Source organism: Sphaerodactylus townsendi, linkage group LG07 (assembly GCF_021028975.2).
Source record: "Sphaerodactylus townsendi isolate TG3544 linkage group LG07, MPM_Stown_v2.3, whole genome shotgun sequence".
In the NCBI taxonomy this organism is placed as follows: domain Eukaryota; kingdom Metazoa; phylum Chordata; class Lepidosauria; order Squamata; family Sphaerodactylidae; genus Sphaerodactylus; species Sphaerodactylus townsendi.
The window spans coordinates 28,673,761-28,692,577 of NC_059431.1; the positions used below are offsets into that span (position 1 = coordinate 28,673,761).

An 18,817-nucleotide genomic window follows, 5' to 3' on the forward strand; every position below is an offset into this window, starting at 1 on the left:
TGCCTTCAGCCTGCTCAAGCCTGGTGGGGAACTGCCTGCTCAAGACCTGGTGGAACTGCCTGTCCTCTGGGCCTGCCGCAAGTCCCACCATCAGGGGCTACCACCTGTAGGGAGATGGGATAACCCATGTCCCCAGTCACACATAGACCTAGGCACCGGCACCAGCTCCGGACGGTAGACCTGGACACCAGCAGTGGCTCCAAGCGGTAGACCTGGATGCCAGCTGCAGCTCCAAGCAGTAGACCTGGACATCGATGCGAGCTCCAGGTGGTAGACGTGGGATCCTGTGAGGTGGGGGGCGGGGGGCGGAGAGGAAAGGAGGTGGAAAATCCAGATTTTGTCTCTGGGCTCCATTTCTCCTAGATACGCCTCTGCCCACCATACCTCCTCCGCTGTTGTCATGCCCCTGGGATCCATTGGGCCTGGGTGCAAGCTCCCACAGGGTCCTTCTTGCTGTAGCTGGCCTTGGGCTGCCTGCAGCTGAGTGTTTAAATGTGGGATGCCATTCCAGACAATCAAATAAACAGAAGCTCCTAATGGAGTTCAAAGATATTATTCTGGTGTTTGGTTGTGCTGTCTTTCTTTGCTATCTGAGTGCATACTGCTTATGTATAGAGAGCCAGTGTGGTGTAGTGGTTAAGGTGTCAGACTAGGATCTGGGAAACCCAGGTTCAAATCTCAATCTGTGCCATGGAAGCTTGCTGGGTGACCTTGGACCAATCACACACTCTCAGCCCTGACCTTGGCTAATACTTGGATGGGAGATCTCCAAGGAATACCAGGATTGTGACCTGCAGACAGGCAATTGCAAACCTTGAAAACCCTACAAGATTGCCATAAGTCAGCTGTGATAAGATAGCAAAAACAAAAAGTGTGCATTAGTATATTTAATATGTAATGTGTGTATGCTAAGTGTTATTGCTACAAATCTTGAACGAGACATAATCCGTATTTTTTTTCCTTCCAGGAGCCTTTGAACAATATAAGTGTTACAACATCTCGGTGTACCCTGTGTACAAAGATGAAATAAAAGCTCCAAGTTCTATAACAACTTATTTTGAGGAAGGACGTATGTATGAGTGGTGATTGGTTATGATAGTCCTGTGATTTGCCGAGAGCATCTAATTTCCTCATATCCCCCAACCCACATGACTTTCTCTTTCCCTCTGGCAGCCCTCCAACCTCTCTTTCTTCCTGCTTCCTTCTCTCCTACCCACCCACCCAGTGGCATAACACCAAGGGGACGGATGGGGGTGATGCACCAGGTGTGCACCAATGCAAGGCGTGGCAGGGGCGTGGCAAGGGCACAGGGCACACGTGTGCCCCGAGCGCAGTTCCCCCTCGCTGCAGCTCTGCACCCACTTATGTTTATCTGCACCCCCACCTTCTGCTCTCCCTCATGAAATCTCAGTAACACAGTCTTCAGAAATCTGTGCTCCATTGAAGCTGCAGAGGTTGCTTCTATTATTTTGGGGAGTTAATTTCAGATTTTTTTCTGCAAACCCAGGTTTGTAGACCCTCTCCTTTTTATATCCGGCTTCGCTATGTGGATTTTAAAATTACATTCTAGGTGCTAGTTCAGAATTAGATATAATAATCAGGAAGCAGCTGTAATATAAAAAGTAGTGCTTAGTCCTTTTAGTCCGTTACTTCCACTATTCTATGATCCCTCCTGCTGCTTCTCCCCAAGTCTAATATTGTTCATGCACCTTTGTAACTAATAAGTAAAAAATGTGCCACTTCAAGAAAACGTGTTCTCAGTCTCCCTACCTTTACTCACACGTATGCAAAGGAAGTGAACATAGCTGTGGTCTGGCAATCTAGAAGGAATTGCCTAGAAGGAATTTTTTTCCAATCGGAGTAGGTGGGTGATTAACTCCAGCACTTGGTTTGTACTTGAAAGTACACATTGACATAAAAGGCACTGTCGAAGACTTTCACAGCCTCCGGGGGAGGGCGGTTATATAAGTATGATAAATAATAATAATAATAATAAGAAGAATCACTGGGGTGTTGTGTGGTTTCCGGGCTGTATGGCCGTGTTCTAGTAGCATTTTCTCCTGACATTTCGCCAGCATCTGTGGCTGGCATCTTCAGAAGATCCTCTGAAGATGCCAACCACAGATGCAGGCAAAACGTCAGGAGAAAATGGTACTAGAACACGGCCATAGAGCCTGGAAACCACACAACACCCCATAGAAGGTACTGTTTTCAAATTATCTTTGAAGTTATTTCTTTGGTAGGATCTAGCACAGTGGTAGATCTTCTGCCTTAGATGTCTTGAAACCTCATGTTTGACTTGTGAAATCTCTAGTTAAGAGGTCATATCTGAGAAATTGAGAGGGTTGGTTGCACATCAGCACTGACTGGACTATAGCCATTAGATGACTTGCTGTAGGCTAAAGATGGGAGCAGTTTAATTTATACTGCAGTGGATTAATAGAAATGGTGTCTTGTTATAACAGCTAAGCATTTAGTGCCACTGCCTAGTGAAGGAATGGCATGTTAAAATAGTTCAAGGTTTTTTTTAATATGGGCTTTTAATGTTGATTTAGGTCCTTCACATGGCCCTGCTGCAGAAGTAGAGAATATCGATAAAAGCGAGGCTACCATAAAGTGGAAGGAAATAGAAAAAGCAAGCGCAAATGGTGATATTATTAACTACACTATATTCTACAGACCAGAAGGTGGCAAAGAGCTAGGTATGTATGCACTTATGAAACAGCGTATACAGATGCCATCTAACACTATTCTGTTAGGAATGTTTTGACTCCAGTGTGTGGTTCCTGAGAAGATACTCTAGCTAGACCATTTTGAGGAAGGGAGTATATCACTGATTTTGCGTGCTGCATACCTTCTTGTTCTAGGTCATTTTGGAATTTATTAGCACCGTATTCAGTTCCATTATCTGACAATAAAATTTCTGGAGCTCTTCCATGCTTGTCTTCAACAGCTGCCATATAAGCTTTGAACTTATTAAATACTTGATCTTTTGATCTGAGAAAATACACATGGGCAAATCTGCTTGCTGCATCAATAAAAGTTAACATGTATTTGTTCCCGCCAACAGAAGACACCCAAGATCTGAGTGTACTTTTTATTATTTCCTTTTCTCCTGATCCTTGTTGCCTTGAATAATGAGGAAGAGTACATTTGGCCTTAATGCATATTTCACAGCATTCAGTACTTTTGTTACATTCAATTAGTTTTAAATCAGTCTTTTATAAGTTTTCTCACTGAGTCAGTACTTCTGTGACCTAAAATTACATGACCACCATAAACACAGCTGGAGTGAGAGCAGTCTTTTAAATGTGATAAATGGCTCTCTCAGCACTTTCAACCTACCTTTAGATAGAAAAAGGTTCCAATCTTTTCAACTTTGAACTTCAGATCAAGTTTTGGATTACAGATATAACACACTTCTCCATCCATTATAATCTTGTTTCCACCATTCCCAAATCTAGGCACAGTTTTCACTAGCATCAGGCTACAATAGAGGCATACAGTGCCATTAGGGTTAGGGTTAGCCATTAGGGTTTGCCATTAGGTCATGCTGTAGGTGCCATTAGGTCATGCAGCAGTGGTGTAGGAGGTTAAGAGCTCGTGTATCTAATCTGGAGGAACTGGGTTTGATTCCCAGCTCTGCCGCCTGAGCTGTGGAGGCTTATCTGGGGAATTCAGATTAGCCTGTACACTCCAACACATGCCAGCTGGGTGACCTTGGGCTAGTCACAGCTTCTCGGAGCTCTCTCAGCCCCACCTACCTCACAAGGTGTTTGTTGTGAGGGGGGAAGGGCAAGGAGATTGTAAGCCCCTTTGAGTCTCCTACAGGAGAGAAAGGGGGGATATAAATCCAAACTCCTCCTCCTCCTCCTGTATTGTCTGTCCAATAGAACATCAATTCTCAAAGTACCTGTAAAGTTCTGACATGCAGCATGTGCTGCCCTCTGTTGTTCATTAGCGGTATAAAGGTAACTTTGCAGCAAAGGTGTCTATCTGGGTTTTGTCAGTTTTAAAAGCAGTATGTAAATTCTACTCTGTCTTGGACGAGATTAACATTTATTGCTAAATTTTTATCTTTTTAGGAAAGACGGTAAATGCTAGTCTTCTACAATATCGACTAAAGTTCTTGCAAGCCAACGTCAAATATACAGCTCATATTATGGCAAGCACTATTGCTGGTGGAACCAACGGGAGTGCTGTCACTTTCATCACCAATCAACTTAGTATGTTACTCTGCACAATTTGTTTTTCTCTTTATGGACTGTTTTTAATGGGTGCTGAGAAGGCAGTGCTGGTTTCTTATAGCGAGTTACAACAAAAGGCATGGAACCTTAAATCTGAGTGAAAAATCTCTCTGGCTGATGTACATTAGTAGGAAACATATGTCTATTTCCACAGATGCTCATTTAGCATTTTATATTATAAGAAGGATCTCACAGGTATTCCTCTGGCTAAGAGTTACGACATATTATTACCTCTGAAGCAGCCTTATCTCTGAGAAGCACAATGGGAACTGTTCGGTTACTCTCAGTTTGGAATGATTTGGTTAGTTGCAACTGTGTGTGTGTTAAAATGGCATCAAGTCACAGTTGTGTGTAAAATGTGTGTGTAAAATGGCATCCCAGTTGAATGTGTAAAATGGGATCAAGTCACGGTTGAAAAGGGGACATGATAGCTAAGTTTAAATATTTGAAGGGATGTCATGTCAAAGAGGGAGCAAGCTTGTTTTCTACTGCCTCAGAGACTAGGACATGGAGTAATGGATTCAAGGAGAAAGAAAAGAGATTCCACTTAAATGTGTTGACATTTAAGGCTGTGAGCGGTCTTGGACCTACATACCTGCGGGACCGCCTCTCCCCATATTGCCCCTCTAGACCCCTCCATTCATGGGGGGGGGGGTAATTTGCTGGAGGTCCCCACCCCTAGACAGGTCTGGCTGGCTGCTACTAGGGCCAGGGCTTTTTCAGTCCTGACCCCCACCTGGTGGAATGAGTTCCCATCTGAGATCAGGGCCCTGACCCCCACCTGGTGGGACATCGGTGAGTTCCACAGGGCCTGTAAGACCGACTTCCGCCAGGCTTTTAGATCCTGCCAGCCGGCCTGACTGGAACATCGTGATCTCCCATGGGTGTCTTTTAAGGTTTTTATCACCATCTGTTTATTTATTGCTTTTATTCTTGTAAATTTTTAACTGCTCGGCTAGATATCTGTATTGTTTATAATGCACTGTTCTATCTGCTTATGATGTTCACCACCCTGAGCCCTATTGGGATATAAATTTAATAAACAAACAAACATTAGGAAGAACTTTCTGTCAGGGCTGTTCAACAGTGGAATTCACTGCCTTGGAGAGTGGTGGAGTCTCCTTCTTTGGAGGTTTTTAAACAGAGGCTGGATGATCATATGTCAGGAGTGCTTTGATTGTGTGTTCCTGCATGGCAGGGTGTTGGACTTGATGGCCCTTGCGGTCTTTTCCAGCTCTATGATTCTATGAATTATGGTGATGCCAGCAAAAGGTTTTCCAGGCAAATGAGAAACGAAGTTGATTTGCAGTCTTCCTTGATGATCTCTCTCCCAAGTATTGACACTTCCTAGCTTCCGAGATCTGATGGGATCAGGCTATACCATACCACTTTGCCTCCATGGATGCAACTAAGGATCCTCAAACATAAGTTCAAATCGCATCCTGCTTGCTAGGTGCGATCAGGCAGCAGATTTTTATAATCATCGGTCCCACCACTCACAATGTATTTGTGGCTGTTTGAAGAGTTTCTTTGGTCCTTCTCGCCACAGCACAATTTGGTATGACTGGCCTTTGTGCATATACACATAGTTCAGTGGAGCTCCCTACATCATTCTGGGGAACTGTTCATCCATACGTTGTGGCCTGGTTAGGAATTAGACCTACGATAGTACAAAGCACATCTGCAAATATGGTCAAGAAAAAAAAGTGAAATATCGAAAACTTGAATATTGTTTTACCTCACTTGTTTGTTTGTTTAGCATAAATGTTTGTTTCTTTAGCATAAATTGTCCATCTGCAGAACTGCTTGTATATGCAACACACATTTCATCTACTTGTGTGGCTCTCATTGGAAAAACCATACGTATTAATGTTCTTGTTTTAGTTCAGTAGAAACTGGTGTAGAAACAGGAGAATTGTACTAATCTTCTTTGATTGTGAGGCAGATCCTCACTAATGTGTTGATATTATTTCCCATTTTCTCTTCCCTCTCTTCTAGGCGTTGTAGAAATAATATTTATTAACGTTTTTGCTGTAATGGTAATGCTGTGCCTAATCACTTTTGGGTTATTGTGGGCCCTAAAAAGACGCATGTGAGTAAATGTTTTACATCAGCTTTTTAAATGGGGAGGGGGGAGGAGAAGGCATCTTTTGCTATGATATCACAGTAAAATAATACTTTCTTATGCCAGTGTGCACCAGAAGAATTAACCGAAGGGGGAAAAAAAGTTCAAATGGATTCTCCTTGATAGTTGCCAACTAATTCCATTTTTAGATAACTAATATCTATTGTTTCCTTGTTTTTTTCTGGGCAGGTTAAAAAGGATTTTCTGGCCAAAAATACCACATCCTAAGTTACCTGAGATGATCCCGGGCAATCTGGTAATGACTGAATTCAGAATTAATTTTAGGTTACATTTCTGTGGTACATCCAGGGATTTCACGATGAAAAACAATCTGCTGCTCTTAACCACTATACTGGAACAAGACTGTCAGTCACAACATTTGATCTGTGATTGCGAATGCCTTAGCAGACCAGGTTCTCAGGAGCAGCAGCAGCAGAAGGCCATTGCTTTCACATCCTGCATGTGAGCTCCCAAAGGCATCTGGTGGGCCACTGCGAGTAGCAGAGTGCTGGACTAGATGCACTCTGGTCTGATCCAGCAGGCTTTTTCTTATGTTCTTAACATTGGTGTGATCTGCCTCATATTTATATATCTTATTTATCACAAGCTGAAAATGTGAAGCAATGACTAGTTGTGAATGGATGGAAAGCTCTTTATCTACAGACTCAAGGTCTTCAGCCTTGATGTTACCAGTGTGTAATTTATCCATATAATTCCTTATGCATACAAAATGGCATAAATAGTAAGTGCTCATTTAGTTTTCCATGGGTGGAAACCAAGAGAAGTCTGTATCTACTGCCTCATGGAATTTCTTTCCCCAACAGGAGAAGCAGCTGAAAGAACCACAGTCTGAGGAGAACACAGTCATTCCTGAGATCATCAGTATTTTGAAAGTTGGGGATCATGACAAGCGTCAGCTGCTGGATTTTGAGGATTGCTTGGGACAGACAAAGGTCACTGAAGAAGGTGCCGTTTGCTTGCATGAGGCCTCAGGCAGTGGAGGACACGAAGCTATAAAACCTCTCTTACAGACACCCACCACCCTTGGTCAACAACTAGTTCCAGCACCAGTGAGCCAGCAGCCACCATTGCAAAGATCAGAAGAAAGCTTATCAGAACATTGTCAGAAATCAAATCATAGCAATGAGGAAAAACAAGATCAGCCAAATACAAAAGAGAAAACTGAATTCAATCCCTATTTAAGGAATTCTGTCCACACAAGGGAGTTTCTGGTGGGTGAGAACTTGTCATTCTCAAAGAAGACAGGCAGAAAGAAAGAGACTGTTCCTGGTGCCCCTTGTAGGTCAAGCGATAACGGGCAACAGTATGTGGCACTGGATGCAGTTGTGCTGTGACTAAGTACTAATGAGTTGCAGAGTACTTAAAATGCTTTGGATCAGAGTAACTTCCTGAAGCATACAGTTCCTGCTGAACTCACGGACTAGAGAGAGAGAGTCACTACTCCTGCTGCTTTAGTTGTTTCCTGGGAACACTGGACTTTTCTCAATAATTTTTCATGGCTTTTCTGCAAAGTTTCGTGTTTTGTCAAAAAGAAAATAGTGGTAATTCATCCCAGTCCCCATTGCTTGCTTAGATTGTTTGCGACTTATCCCTTTAAGGCAGTGGGTGCTAATCCCCCTCTCCTGGGTTTCGAAACAAAGATGAGTGACCAAGTGGAATACAGAATACAAATACTTTTTTGTCCAACCCTATTCTTGAAGTATATTAATAGACACAGAAGGATGTTAGTTATCTACCTCAACTCTTTCATTTAACCCAGCTATTTTGTTCAGCTCTCCTGACTCCAACTCACTTCACCTCCTTTATTACCTTCCCCTACTTTGACATTTCACTATTTTACCTCATGCAACTTTAGAAATGCATGAACAAAATCAGCCGTGTTCTATGAGGCAAGTCTTGAACAGGGCCCAACTGCAGAATTTGAAGCACAGTCCCGTTCTGAATATCTCCACCTGCAAGATAGTTATACAGCGGTCTACTAAAATTCTAGAGTACTCTTTTTAGCAGAGAAAGAGAAATCAGGGATCTTGAGAAAATAAATGTGTAGGGCTTGCTTTATATATTTTAAATATTGTACCTTAACATTTATTTTATCTGCTTCTTTCTCCAGGGAACTGAAGTTCTCTCTTTTCCCCATTTTAATATCACAGCAGGTCTATGAGGAAGGTTAAGCTAGGGGTGGTTGGTTCAAGGTCAACCCAGGGAGCTTCATGCCCAAATGGACTTGAACCCGTGCCTCAGTGATATGATCTATCTCCTTTGCTGTACTTGAACCCACCCTTGTGGAGATATTAAGGCTGGAGTGGAATTTGTTCATCCCTGTTCTGGAAGCAGTCACAGATACGCGGAGGGGGGTGGTGCATTGTAAACTAGGGCCACTTGTAAGTGCAGGTGGGCTAAGAACCATTTCCCATCATGAATACATCCATTACAATCAGACCCCGTAACTACCAGCAGCTTTGAGATGTAAGGCAGTGAATCTTCTGCTTTAGTATAAATGCCTGAGACACAAGGTAAGAAGTAAAGGCACATGGTATCAATTTACTTTTGTATGTGCCATCACATACAGATAGTATTAAAATACAATACCAACAAGTACTGAGTACCAAGCAGTGTCTTTCTTTTAATGGTTACTTTTATAATAGTATATTAGTTTTTTTTAAAAAAGGCAACATACATGTACAGCAAAGGGTAGTCCCTAGAAAGACATTTACTAATACAGACAATAACAGTATAGCTTTCATAATGTATATGACAGGGGACATGCATTTTGAAAACAGGATGGGTGTTGACATTTCTGTGCAAAGTGTACAAGTGCTCTTTCTTACTTTCCCTTTAATGCCGAACTGTGCTTAGCTAAAGCAGCTATCCAGAAAAAACCACCTGGGAATTACTCAAGACACCACAGGGAACTGTGCTTGCCGATGCCTATGGGTGGGATGTCCCCACTGGAGTCTAACAAAATTAAAAGTATATTGGGACAAATACAGAACTCCTGTCCTTTGCTTTTTCCTTTCCTGGCTGTCAGAAAAGTATACACCAAGCTAACTGGCATTTTCTGTTAGCACCAAAAATAACAGTTTGGCTCCATTATAGAGACACTCAAAACCTTTCACCTCTTGTAACAAAGTCATTTAACATAAAGTCATGTCTCCCTGCCCTTTCTGCGAACAGGGTTTTCATGCTCATGTGCAGATAACATAGTTATGGTAAACATTTGCAAGTGCTCAGACTGCTTTAACGTGTAGACCAGCCCTGATATAGACTTAAGAATGTTGCATAGATACGTCATTCTGAACTGAAACTCCAAAATATTGCTGGATATGTAGCCACAGTGAGCAGCACGTCGTAACACATGCAACGAACATGAAATGTTGGACATTTTAAAAACCAAGTAACATTTTCGGAGATCCTTTCTTGAAGTCTTCCACAAAACCTGCAACATAGGTTTCGTCGCCAAACATTCAACTGACCAAACTTTGAACCACAGGTGTCTGGGGCAATTTAGCTTTCCCCTTCAGCCCACAATCAAGCTATAAGGAGCCTATTTAAGGGAAGGAAGCATGTGATTCTACACAGATCACATACACTTCCTGCATGAACTGCAGAACCTATGTAAACATGCGCAGATGTGTGCCGCTTCAGTGCCTTCAAGACTTCTAAGTCAACATGCATATGATTGGGCTGCGTAGAGTTTAAGGCCATGCAGTACACTAGGAAAAAGTTACATTCAGCAACACATCATTTATCTTGAAATGCAGAATGCACAAAATTTATTTATTTATTTTAAAAACTTTTAGACCGCCCTCCCCCGAAGGACTCCTCTATCTGCAGTTTTTTCACACATGGAAAGAACAGTAAAACACTTTTTCAACAGGCGTATTGAAAACTGGCAATACAAATGGAAGAAACAAGGTGGGGCAAAAATACCATGGAAAACTGCGACCAAAACCTACCACACCAAATGACTACCAAAACCAATATAAACAGTGAGGTGATATATTACCACAACAAATCTAGAATACAAATAAAGCAATTGTGTACAAGGGAAGAAAATATACAGGAACTGCGTATCACTTGTAAACAAAAAGGTAGGCAATACACAAGACAACGTGAAGGAAATGAACTGACAAATGACGCTTGTTTCCACAACGCACTGAAGACAAAACAAGAAAAGACGACTAAGATAAGTCCTGGTGCCACAGCCTCAAATACAAGTAAGTCTTGAAATTCTTCCAATTTAATAAATTTCAAGTGTATCAATTGCAGTATACAAGATGACGTTTTGAATTGTCTAGCCCTGAAACCCTTGGGATTGTAAAATAGCCTGTTACAGTTTATACGCTAGAATAGAACGTTCCCACTACGGCAGGCTATGAAATTTGTGCCGCTGTGAAATAGGAGACCCAGAAACCCACATGAAGAAATTTTTGACACTGGAAGACTTTAAGGACTTACCTCTTTTGAGGCTGTGGCAACAGGACTCACCTTAGTCTTCTTTTAAAGTCATTTTTTTCTTCTCTTCAGTGAGTTCTGGACACAAGCAGCATTTGTCTGTTCCATTTCCTTCACGTTGTTGTCTTGTATATTGCCTTTTTGTTTATGTGTGATAGGCAATTCTTGTATGTTGTATTTTCTTCCCATGTGCACACTTGCTTTTATTTGTCTTCTGGATTCATTGCATAGTAGATCACTCTATGTTTATATGGTTTTTGGTAGTCATTTGGTATGATAAGTATTGAAATTAATAAAACTAATTAGCTAATTTTCTCAACTGCTTTTAAGTGCACAATGACAATGTTTTAAGTGCACAGTGACAAAGTCCTGGTGCCACAATGACAAAAGTCAGTGCATCGGGTGAAAAGAAAAGACAGTCACCAGAGGATTGTGCTGATAGCTAAGTAACAGGCAACATACTTATGGGATACAATTCAGTATGGAACAGGCATAAGGGAAATGCAACCTACATCTCAGGTGTTACAAATCAACTTTTGATGTAGTTGCAACTTGAGGATATTTGAGATTATCTGTGGCCGTTTATGCACTTGTGGTCTGCCCAGTTATTGCACACATTTCACCCCCTCCCAAGCTCACCAAACTACAGATCAGAGAAGCCCCATGGTTTTTGGCCTGGCAAAAACTACTTCCACCCTTTGCAGGGGAAGTGTAAGAATTAGCATGAGCTCTGCTTTTTTCAGGTTTTCACAATCCTCCTGGCTCTTCACACCCAAACAACAGCAGTTCCTTCCCATGTGGGTAGGACAAGGAAGTAAAAGGTGGACAAAAGGGCGGATTGGATCAGCTGTGTTCACTTTGCAGCAGGAAAAACCCACTGAAACAGAAAGATGTGGGAAAACACCACTGCAAAGCACACAGTTGTGAGGTAAACACTGCATGCATAAATGGTCATTGTCTCAATATTATTTGAGGTTGTGTGTTACCAGTAAGAAAGGAATATCAGAAATTTAGCAAGAGTCATCATGAACGACTATTGCGGCACCTTTCATCTAAGTGGGTTTGAAGAAGCTTCAGAAGTCTCCATGGCATGATAACATGCAGCCTAGGTTTCTCCAAATGCCATTAGGAAAGGTAGACCATAATGGCAGGAAATGTTGAAGGCAGCAGAAAAGAGGAAGATCCTCCATGAGATGGACTGACTCCATAGAGGAAGCTGTGGTATTCAATTTGTAACCCCTGGGCAAGATTTTAAATGACAGGGTGCATTGGAGATCATTAATTCAGAGGGGGGCCAAGAATTGGAAACAACAGATACAGAACATAACATAACGTAACATAAACTGGTTTTCTCAAGTAACTTGAACATGCCATTTTCCCTTTTTCATTCCAAACACACAAAAATGCTTCTGTTCCCAACAGCAGAGGATTTAACACAACTCTACAGCATTGCAAAAGTAACTCAATTATCTACGCCAGAGAGGTTATACAAAAGGAAACCAGTATAATAGGACCAACCAATCCATTTATCCCCCTGCTTTCCTGCTGCATTAACTATTATTGGAGTCATAAAGATTCCAAAATGTTTCAAAAAATAAGTTTTCTTTGCTACATTCAGTCAGTGGAAGCAGGAGTTGGGCTACAAGGACAGGTAAATGGATCTACAGGCATATTTCTGTGGCTGAAAGGATTCCCACATGTAGAATGCAACTGTCTTGCTTCCCCTCCCCATCCTGGGGTCCAAAATATCCCATAATCCAGTCGATTTGATTTCTACTGAGACACTCCCATTTTGAGCATGAAACACTTAGTACAATGGGACCAACATTTTTTTCTGATACAAGCATATAGACACCTGGATATTTTAGTAAGAGAAGCAGTACTCAGAATTCATTTTTGTATGGGAACAGCTGAAAATTAGCAAAGCTTGGCTACCAGTACTTTAAAAATGGACTGATAATCTCACCCGCAATACAATGCACTCAACCACAGCTTTGCATAGCAAGTTCCACCTAAACACTTAATGATTGGTTCCCCACCCTGGGACATGGACAATATACTCCACTAAACTTTCCCTTCTCACTAGACACAGTGTGAAACAGACTTTTCTCTGTGATACACCTCTGAAGATGCCAGCCACATATGCAGGCGAAACGTTAGGAACAAGATCTACCAGACTACGGCACACAGCCCAGAAAACCCACCACAACCAGCCCCCCATTTAATTGCTTACTAATATTTTGTGTAGTTAATTCAGCCAAAAAACTCCTGATACCCACAAGAAAATCCTTGCCCACTGTTTTGATCACACCACATAAGACTGACTGGTAAATTTTCTATTGAGAAGCCTACTAACCTAAACGAACACATGAAGACACTTTACACTGAGTTAGACCATTGGTCTATCAAGGTCAGCATTGTCCACTCTGATAATGCCCAGCTTCTTTTGCACCCACCCCCCCCGCTCCACTTCTCAGTTCTTTTTGAACTGGAGATGTGGGAATCAATCTGGAACACTGCACCCACATTTAAAATGTAGCACCTTTAAGATATTAGTTTAGGTAACAAGAAACTACGTGGACATTTAACTAAGATGGCAAATTTCTATCTCATCTGAGAATCATTAAACAACAGCTACAGTTGGGACATTCCCAAGTATCAGGATAGACAGCTTTTAAAAAGATCTTCTCCCTCACTCAACCCTACATGGGAGACAGTCACGGGAAGCACCCTTTCAAAGGCAGAGAACACAGCAGGCCTACGAAAAGGCCACAAACAAAAGTTCACTGGCTCATGAATCAAAACTCATATATATATTTATCCTGTTTTTATATACTTGTACATGTTTTATGATACATTTTTGGCAGATTCTGCTGTGCTAATGTGCAGTAACCACGACAGTTAAATATTTAAATCAGGCTGAGAGCTGATCAAGATCAAATAATACATTCAGTATAAATATCAAGATATGGTGCTCATCATATGGCACATTGAAATTACTGAAAAGAGAATGGGCATTGTTAAGGCAGGGTAAAAGAATGCACAAATGGTACAATTTGAATCATGATGCAAGGAAGACAGGCATTTCTGCATTGTACAAATGAGCTGAATCTCTGAATTCAGACTTTGAATGAACCACTGGCAGAAACATCACAGCAGAAAATGATTCTATTTTTACAAAACTAGTTTGGGAATGGATCTGATGGCTTTAAAATCAGTCTGATTTTCAGAATGCCTCACCAACGATAGAAAACTCTGAATACATTCTGAATTAGAAAATTCTAGGACTGGTTTAAAAAACATTCTTGTCAGAGATCTTTGGAATCAGAACGTGCTGGGGATGGAAGACAATGGCATTATGAACTTAACGTAAGTTAAGAGGAGCAGCAATGGTGTAGTAGTTAAGAGCAGGTGCACTCTAATCTAGAGAACTGGAGTTGATTCCCTGCTCTACCACTTGAGCTGTGGAGGCTTATCTGGGGAACTAGATTAGCCTGGGCACTCCCACACATGCCAGCTGGGTGACCTTGGGCTAGTCACAGCTTTTCGGAGCTCTCTCAGCCCCACCCACCTCACAGGGTATTAGTGGTGGGGGAAGGGCAAGGAGATTGTAAGCCCCTTTGAGTCTCCTTATAGGAGAGAAAGGTGGGTTATAAATCCAAACTGTTCTTAACACCCTTTTTGTTATAATTTGGGAGATATTTTCAGAACTTGAGGCTTTGCTGTGGGGAAAAAAAGCAACCAGAGCAAAAGAATACCTGTAGCACAATTCTGTGCAGAGGTATTCCAATCTAAGGATATGGCTTCAGGGGCTTGGACTGGAGAACATCTAATAGGAATGCGCTGAAAATGTCGTATGGACAGCCCAATCCAGATGGGGGGAGGAGCTCCACAACAACTTCCATTAATTTTGCCAGGGCAGAGTAAGCTGTCATTCTACATGCACTTCACTATGAGCAGTCAAAGGCTCCTGAAAAAGAAGGCCATCTTAAATAGCCAAAGCAGAAAGTGCCGCACATTAAACAAGAAGGTGGAAATCACTGCACTTTGACAAAACACTGGATGGAAATATTACTACGATACATACAAAGTGCAGTTAAGAAATTCAACAGTAGAAGCAAGAGGGGAGTGAATACATCCTAACCTAGAAGGATTTATACAAGGTTATGGCACACATTGTTACCACCTTTATTGATAATTAACTCTAGGACATGGCTCTAATTGGAACAAATTTGTAGATGAAATGTTTAATAATTATTCATGGATATCCCTTCTTGGAATTGACAGTGTGATCATCCAGCTAGCCTTCCTTCTACACAGCCTGTTGTAACTGGGTAATATCTTGAGAAGCAACAATGACCTACAGCGATGATTTCCTTAGCCACAGAGATTTAAAAATGTAAGTCACCGAACATCATTAAAATTGGGAGGAATAATCAAAAGGAACCTTTATTTTTCTTTAAAACAGCTGTAGTGTTTTTGGGGTTTTTTTTCGGAATCAGAGTATCAACTTATTAATGCTATAATGCAATACAAAACCAATTAGATTCAAGTCAGCTTACAGGAACCGAACTGTCCTGGGTGATTTCATGATGAAAACAGATAGGACTGCAAGAAATGTTTTCAGGAAAGATTTTGTCATGAAGCAAAAAGCTGCAGGCAGGAGGGACAGAGCATCTCCCCTGTAAAGTGCTGTGGCTTTGTGACCAGCCAAAGATGCGGGCATAACATCAGGAGCAAAAGCTACCAGACCACAGCCATGCAGCCCAGACATCAAACAACAGCGATTAAGACCACGAAAGCCTTCGATGATACTTTTTTTTTTCAAAATGAGCTAGAAATGGCAGCAAAGAACACTGGTAGTTTGTAAAAGAACAGCAGGCTTTCACACTAGCAGTACAATGATTACCTCATAAAAGTTCATTATACAATATGAATTTAAATATTTATTTTACTGGAGCTTAACCTGGTAAGAACTAAACATATTTTAAAGGGTGGGGCAAGTCCAAGCCCCAGGCCACGGGGTACCTTCCTGCAAAGCCAGGGTGGAAGCTGACTTAACTGCGGCTTCACCCTGAGAACGCCCTGTCCCAACACTGATTGGATGCCAGCACAGCTCCATGGCGGTCACAACTTCCAGGTGTCACCTTTACAGAGCTGGGGGCAGCCAGCCTCCAACACCTTTGCCCCCTCCACTGGTGGGAGGGTTCCAGCAGAGGGGACAAACGTGTTGGCACAGCCACATGCCGACTCCACAACTCAATTCAGCTCTTGCTATAGGATCGCGCTTTTAGTCTGTTGCAGATCTTTACATAAGAGCACGTAAAGACCAGTGGTTCATGTAGTCTAGCATCGTGGATCATTTAGTGGTCAACCAGTTACTTGGTATAGCCAACAGGACATAGAAGCCAAGGACATCCCCTCTGTTTCCTCCCAGCACTGGCATTCAGACATTAATTGAGTCCAAATGTGGAAGTTCCCTTCAGAATCCATAGGTTAACTGCCACTGATAGACCTCTCCTCCGTGAATTTGTCTAATACCCTCATAAAGTAATGTATAATTGTGGTTATCACTACACTCTTCAGCAATGAATTCCATGGTTTCCTGTGAAGAAGTGTGCACATAAATGTGGGGATGGGGAAAGCCTTTGAATAAATGGAGCCTTTCTCCCCAGTTAATCTGGGAATCTGTGCAGCCCCAACTAACTCAAGCCAGAGACAGTCAAAGTTTTGGTCTCTAATTTTTTTAACGGTTGTTCAAGGTAAAATATTGCAATTCCTTCACTTTTTAAAGGCAGGACCTGAACTAGCAAAAAGGAAAGCATTCATCATATTCTAATAGAAAGAAGGTATTTACAGCCAGTGCCTGTATCTATGCCTTTGCTCCTGTGGCAAAATGAAAGCGATCCTCTATTCCACGTTGAAATGGAACAGGATACTGTAGGACCAAAAAGGCATCACAGATTTCTCAGAAAATTTGACTGAATTGTTGTAGTGCTTGAAGGGAAAAGCTACTTGAAAATTTCCAAACGACAGGATGTCCAAGTTCCCTTCCGTTAACTGAATGGTTCCTCTGAAGCAAGATTAATTTCTTTTAACTCATATAAAGGAGCTATAATTGGTGGCCTAGAAGGCGGTCTCTCTTAGTCACTGGGGCATGTAACCGCCCTGCCTCACAGTCTGGGGTAAATAACATTTTGGCATCTCGTCTTCAGTTCCTGCATTCATGCCCAAAGTTTCAAACTGCTGGGCTTGTCCGTCAGGGCTTGGGTGGAAGGCACCTGCTGAAGCAGCTTCCTGTTCCTCTCTTTCTGGGGCGGAGCCACAGGTTTGTGCGGCTTGAAGTCCGGCAGTATCTTCTTCATTTATTGGAGAAATTGATTTTACTTTTTCCAAACGAGACTCATCAACAAAGGGCTCCTCCTGATTACAATTCTGTTTGAAATAGCGATTCATCGGGGTTGAGCCTCCACCACTGTCCACTACCTGATGCTCTTCTAGCCGCTCCTCCGAATCCAGCAGGGGTTGGGTAGATTCAGACCTGGAGAAGGTCTGGACTGAAGGGATCTGGTCTCTGTAGCCGTTGAGTACGACGGTTGAATACTGCACGGTGCTGGAAGTGTTTTGAGCAGGTTCACCTTCGTCGCTGTCTGAAACGCTCTGTCGAGGAGAAGACATGCAGGAGGACCCCCCGATACCACTACTGTGGCCCTCGGAGGCATTTTTCTCCTTTTTAAGCACGTCAAAAGGTTTCAGATCCTGTTCAGAAAAGGATTTCTTATCATCTGCTTCAATTTCGACCACACTGACATCAGTGAAGCTGCCTTCGGGATATATTTGCTCTTTGGAATTAAAATGCTACAAAAGAAACACATAACAAGAATTATGGCTACCCCAGTGCAACCTGACTGCAAATAAAGTCATTGCCTGATGCTGCGTTGCCTTGGAATGGGCTCTCAGCCTAATTTCCTTCCCCAAAACAAATTTCTCTTGAATGGAAAATTAATGTAACTGTCATTCCGTTTTTCTGCATTGTATCCATCCTATCAAGTATAACCAAGTATAACTGTATTATTCAGAAATGGATTGAAGTTCTTCCTATTCAAGGCCCTCCTCCCAAGTTTAAGAGAGTTTCTCTGTAACAAAATTCTGTTCTCTCCAGCATACATAATACAGCAGATGCATGTTAAGTGATTAACAAAATTGAATGTGTGCTTTATTACACAAGACATCTACAATCTGAAGGTTTTTCCCAGAAAAAAAATTAGAAATCAATATATATCAATATATTTCATTTTCAACATCCATAGATACTTAAATCCAGAGACTGGAGCTATGAACAGAAAAGACTAATCTTTCTATAAACTAGAAAAAGTCCCAGGTTTGCAGAAATATCTAAAATCCACAAAGCAGGAGAGGGGTAACACACCCCCCCTGCAAATAATAGATGCAGCACCTGTATCATTAGTAAATGAATGCCCTCAGAAGAGGATGCTAGGCAACCACAGAAGTTTGCCAGCAGACATGCCTTCCACTCGCTGAAATCATGATTAGGACCCTTCTCCTTAAACTTAAAAAATATGCGACTCCACCGTTGCCCATTGCTAAATACAGTCCTGCCATTGTGCTTACAGTTGCACACAATAGTTAGAAAGGAAAAGGTCATTATTTTTTACCTTAGATGGTGTCTGAGGTGACCACTGAGCAATTACACTCTTGGAAGGATCCGGCACATTGGGCCAGATATGCTTCTTGATGCTGGCAAAGATTGAAGGAGACAAGTCATTGAACTGTCATCATCACATGAACTTAATGAGAACTTTGTGAATCTCTCACGTCTATGCCATCAGGCTTAACTACCACAGTAACAATTTTATGTTACATTTTACATTTTAAGATAAGTCGCGTTATTGTGCGTGTGTGTCGAAATACATTTCTGATGTTTAATCTTTCTGCAGCTGAGTTTTGG

At 41.9% G+C, this 18,817-nt stretch overlaps 2 protein-coding genes across 7 annotated transcripts in view; one reads left to right on the forward strand and one right to left on the reverse strand.

Annotated features, from left to right (window-relative positions):
* IL31RA (interleukin 31 receptor A) overlaps positions 1-9,378 on the forward strand; it is a 28,455-nt gene extending 19,077 nt beyond the window's left edge. For all 5 annotated transcript variants that reach the window (XM_048503664.1, XM_048503665.1, XM_048503666.1 and 2 more), the window contains 6 exons: positions 968-1,069; positions 2,556-2,702; positions 4,086-4,226; positions 6,246-6,339; positions 6,562-6,628; positions 7,197-9,378. In XM_048503664.1, the coding sequence (XP_048359621.1) occupies positions 968-1,069; positions 2,556-2,702; positions 4,086-4,226; positions 6,246-6,339; positions 6,562-6,628; positions 7,197-7,727 (1,082 nt within the window). In that variant the 3' untranslated portion in view covers positions 7,728-9,378. The remainder of the gene's footprint in view (positions 1-967; positions 1,070-2,555; positions 2,703-4,085; positions 4,227-6,245; positions 6,340-6,561; positions 6,629-7,196) is intronic.
* A 5,900-nt stretch (positions 9,379-15,278) lies between these two features.
* IL6ST (interleukin 6 cytokine family signal transducer) overlaps positions 15,279-18,817 on the reverse strand; it is a 30,652-nt gene continuing 27,113 nt past the window's right edge. For both annotated transcript variants that reach the window (XM_048503946.1, XM_048503945.1), the window contains 2 exons: positions 18,525-18,606; positions 15,279-17,706 (listed from right to left, as the gene is read on the reverse strand). In XM_048503946.1, the coding sequence (XP_048359903.1) occupies positions 16,996-17,706; positions 18,525-18,606 (793 nt within the window). In that variant the 3' untranslated portion in view covers positions 15,279-16,995. The remainder of the gene's footprint in view (positions 17,707-18,524; positions 18,607-18,817) is intronic.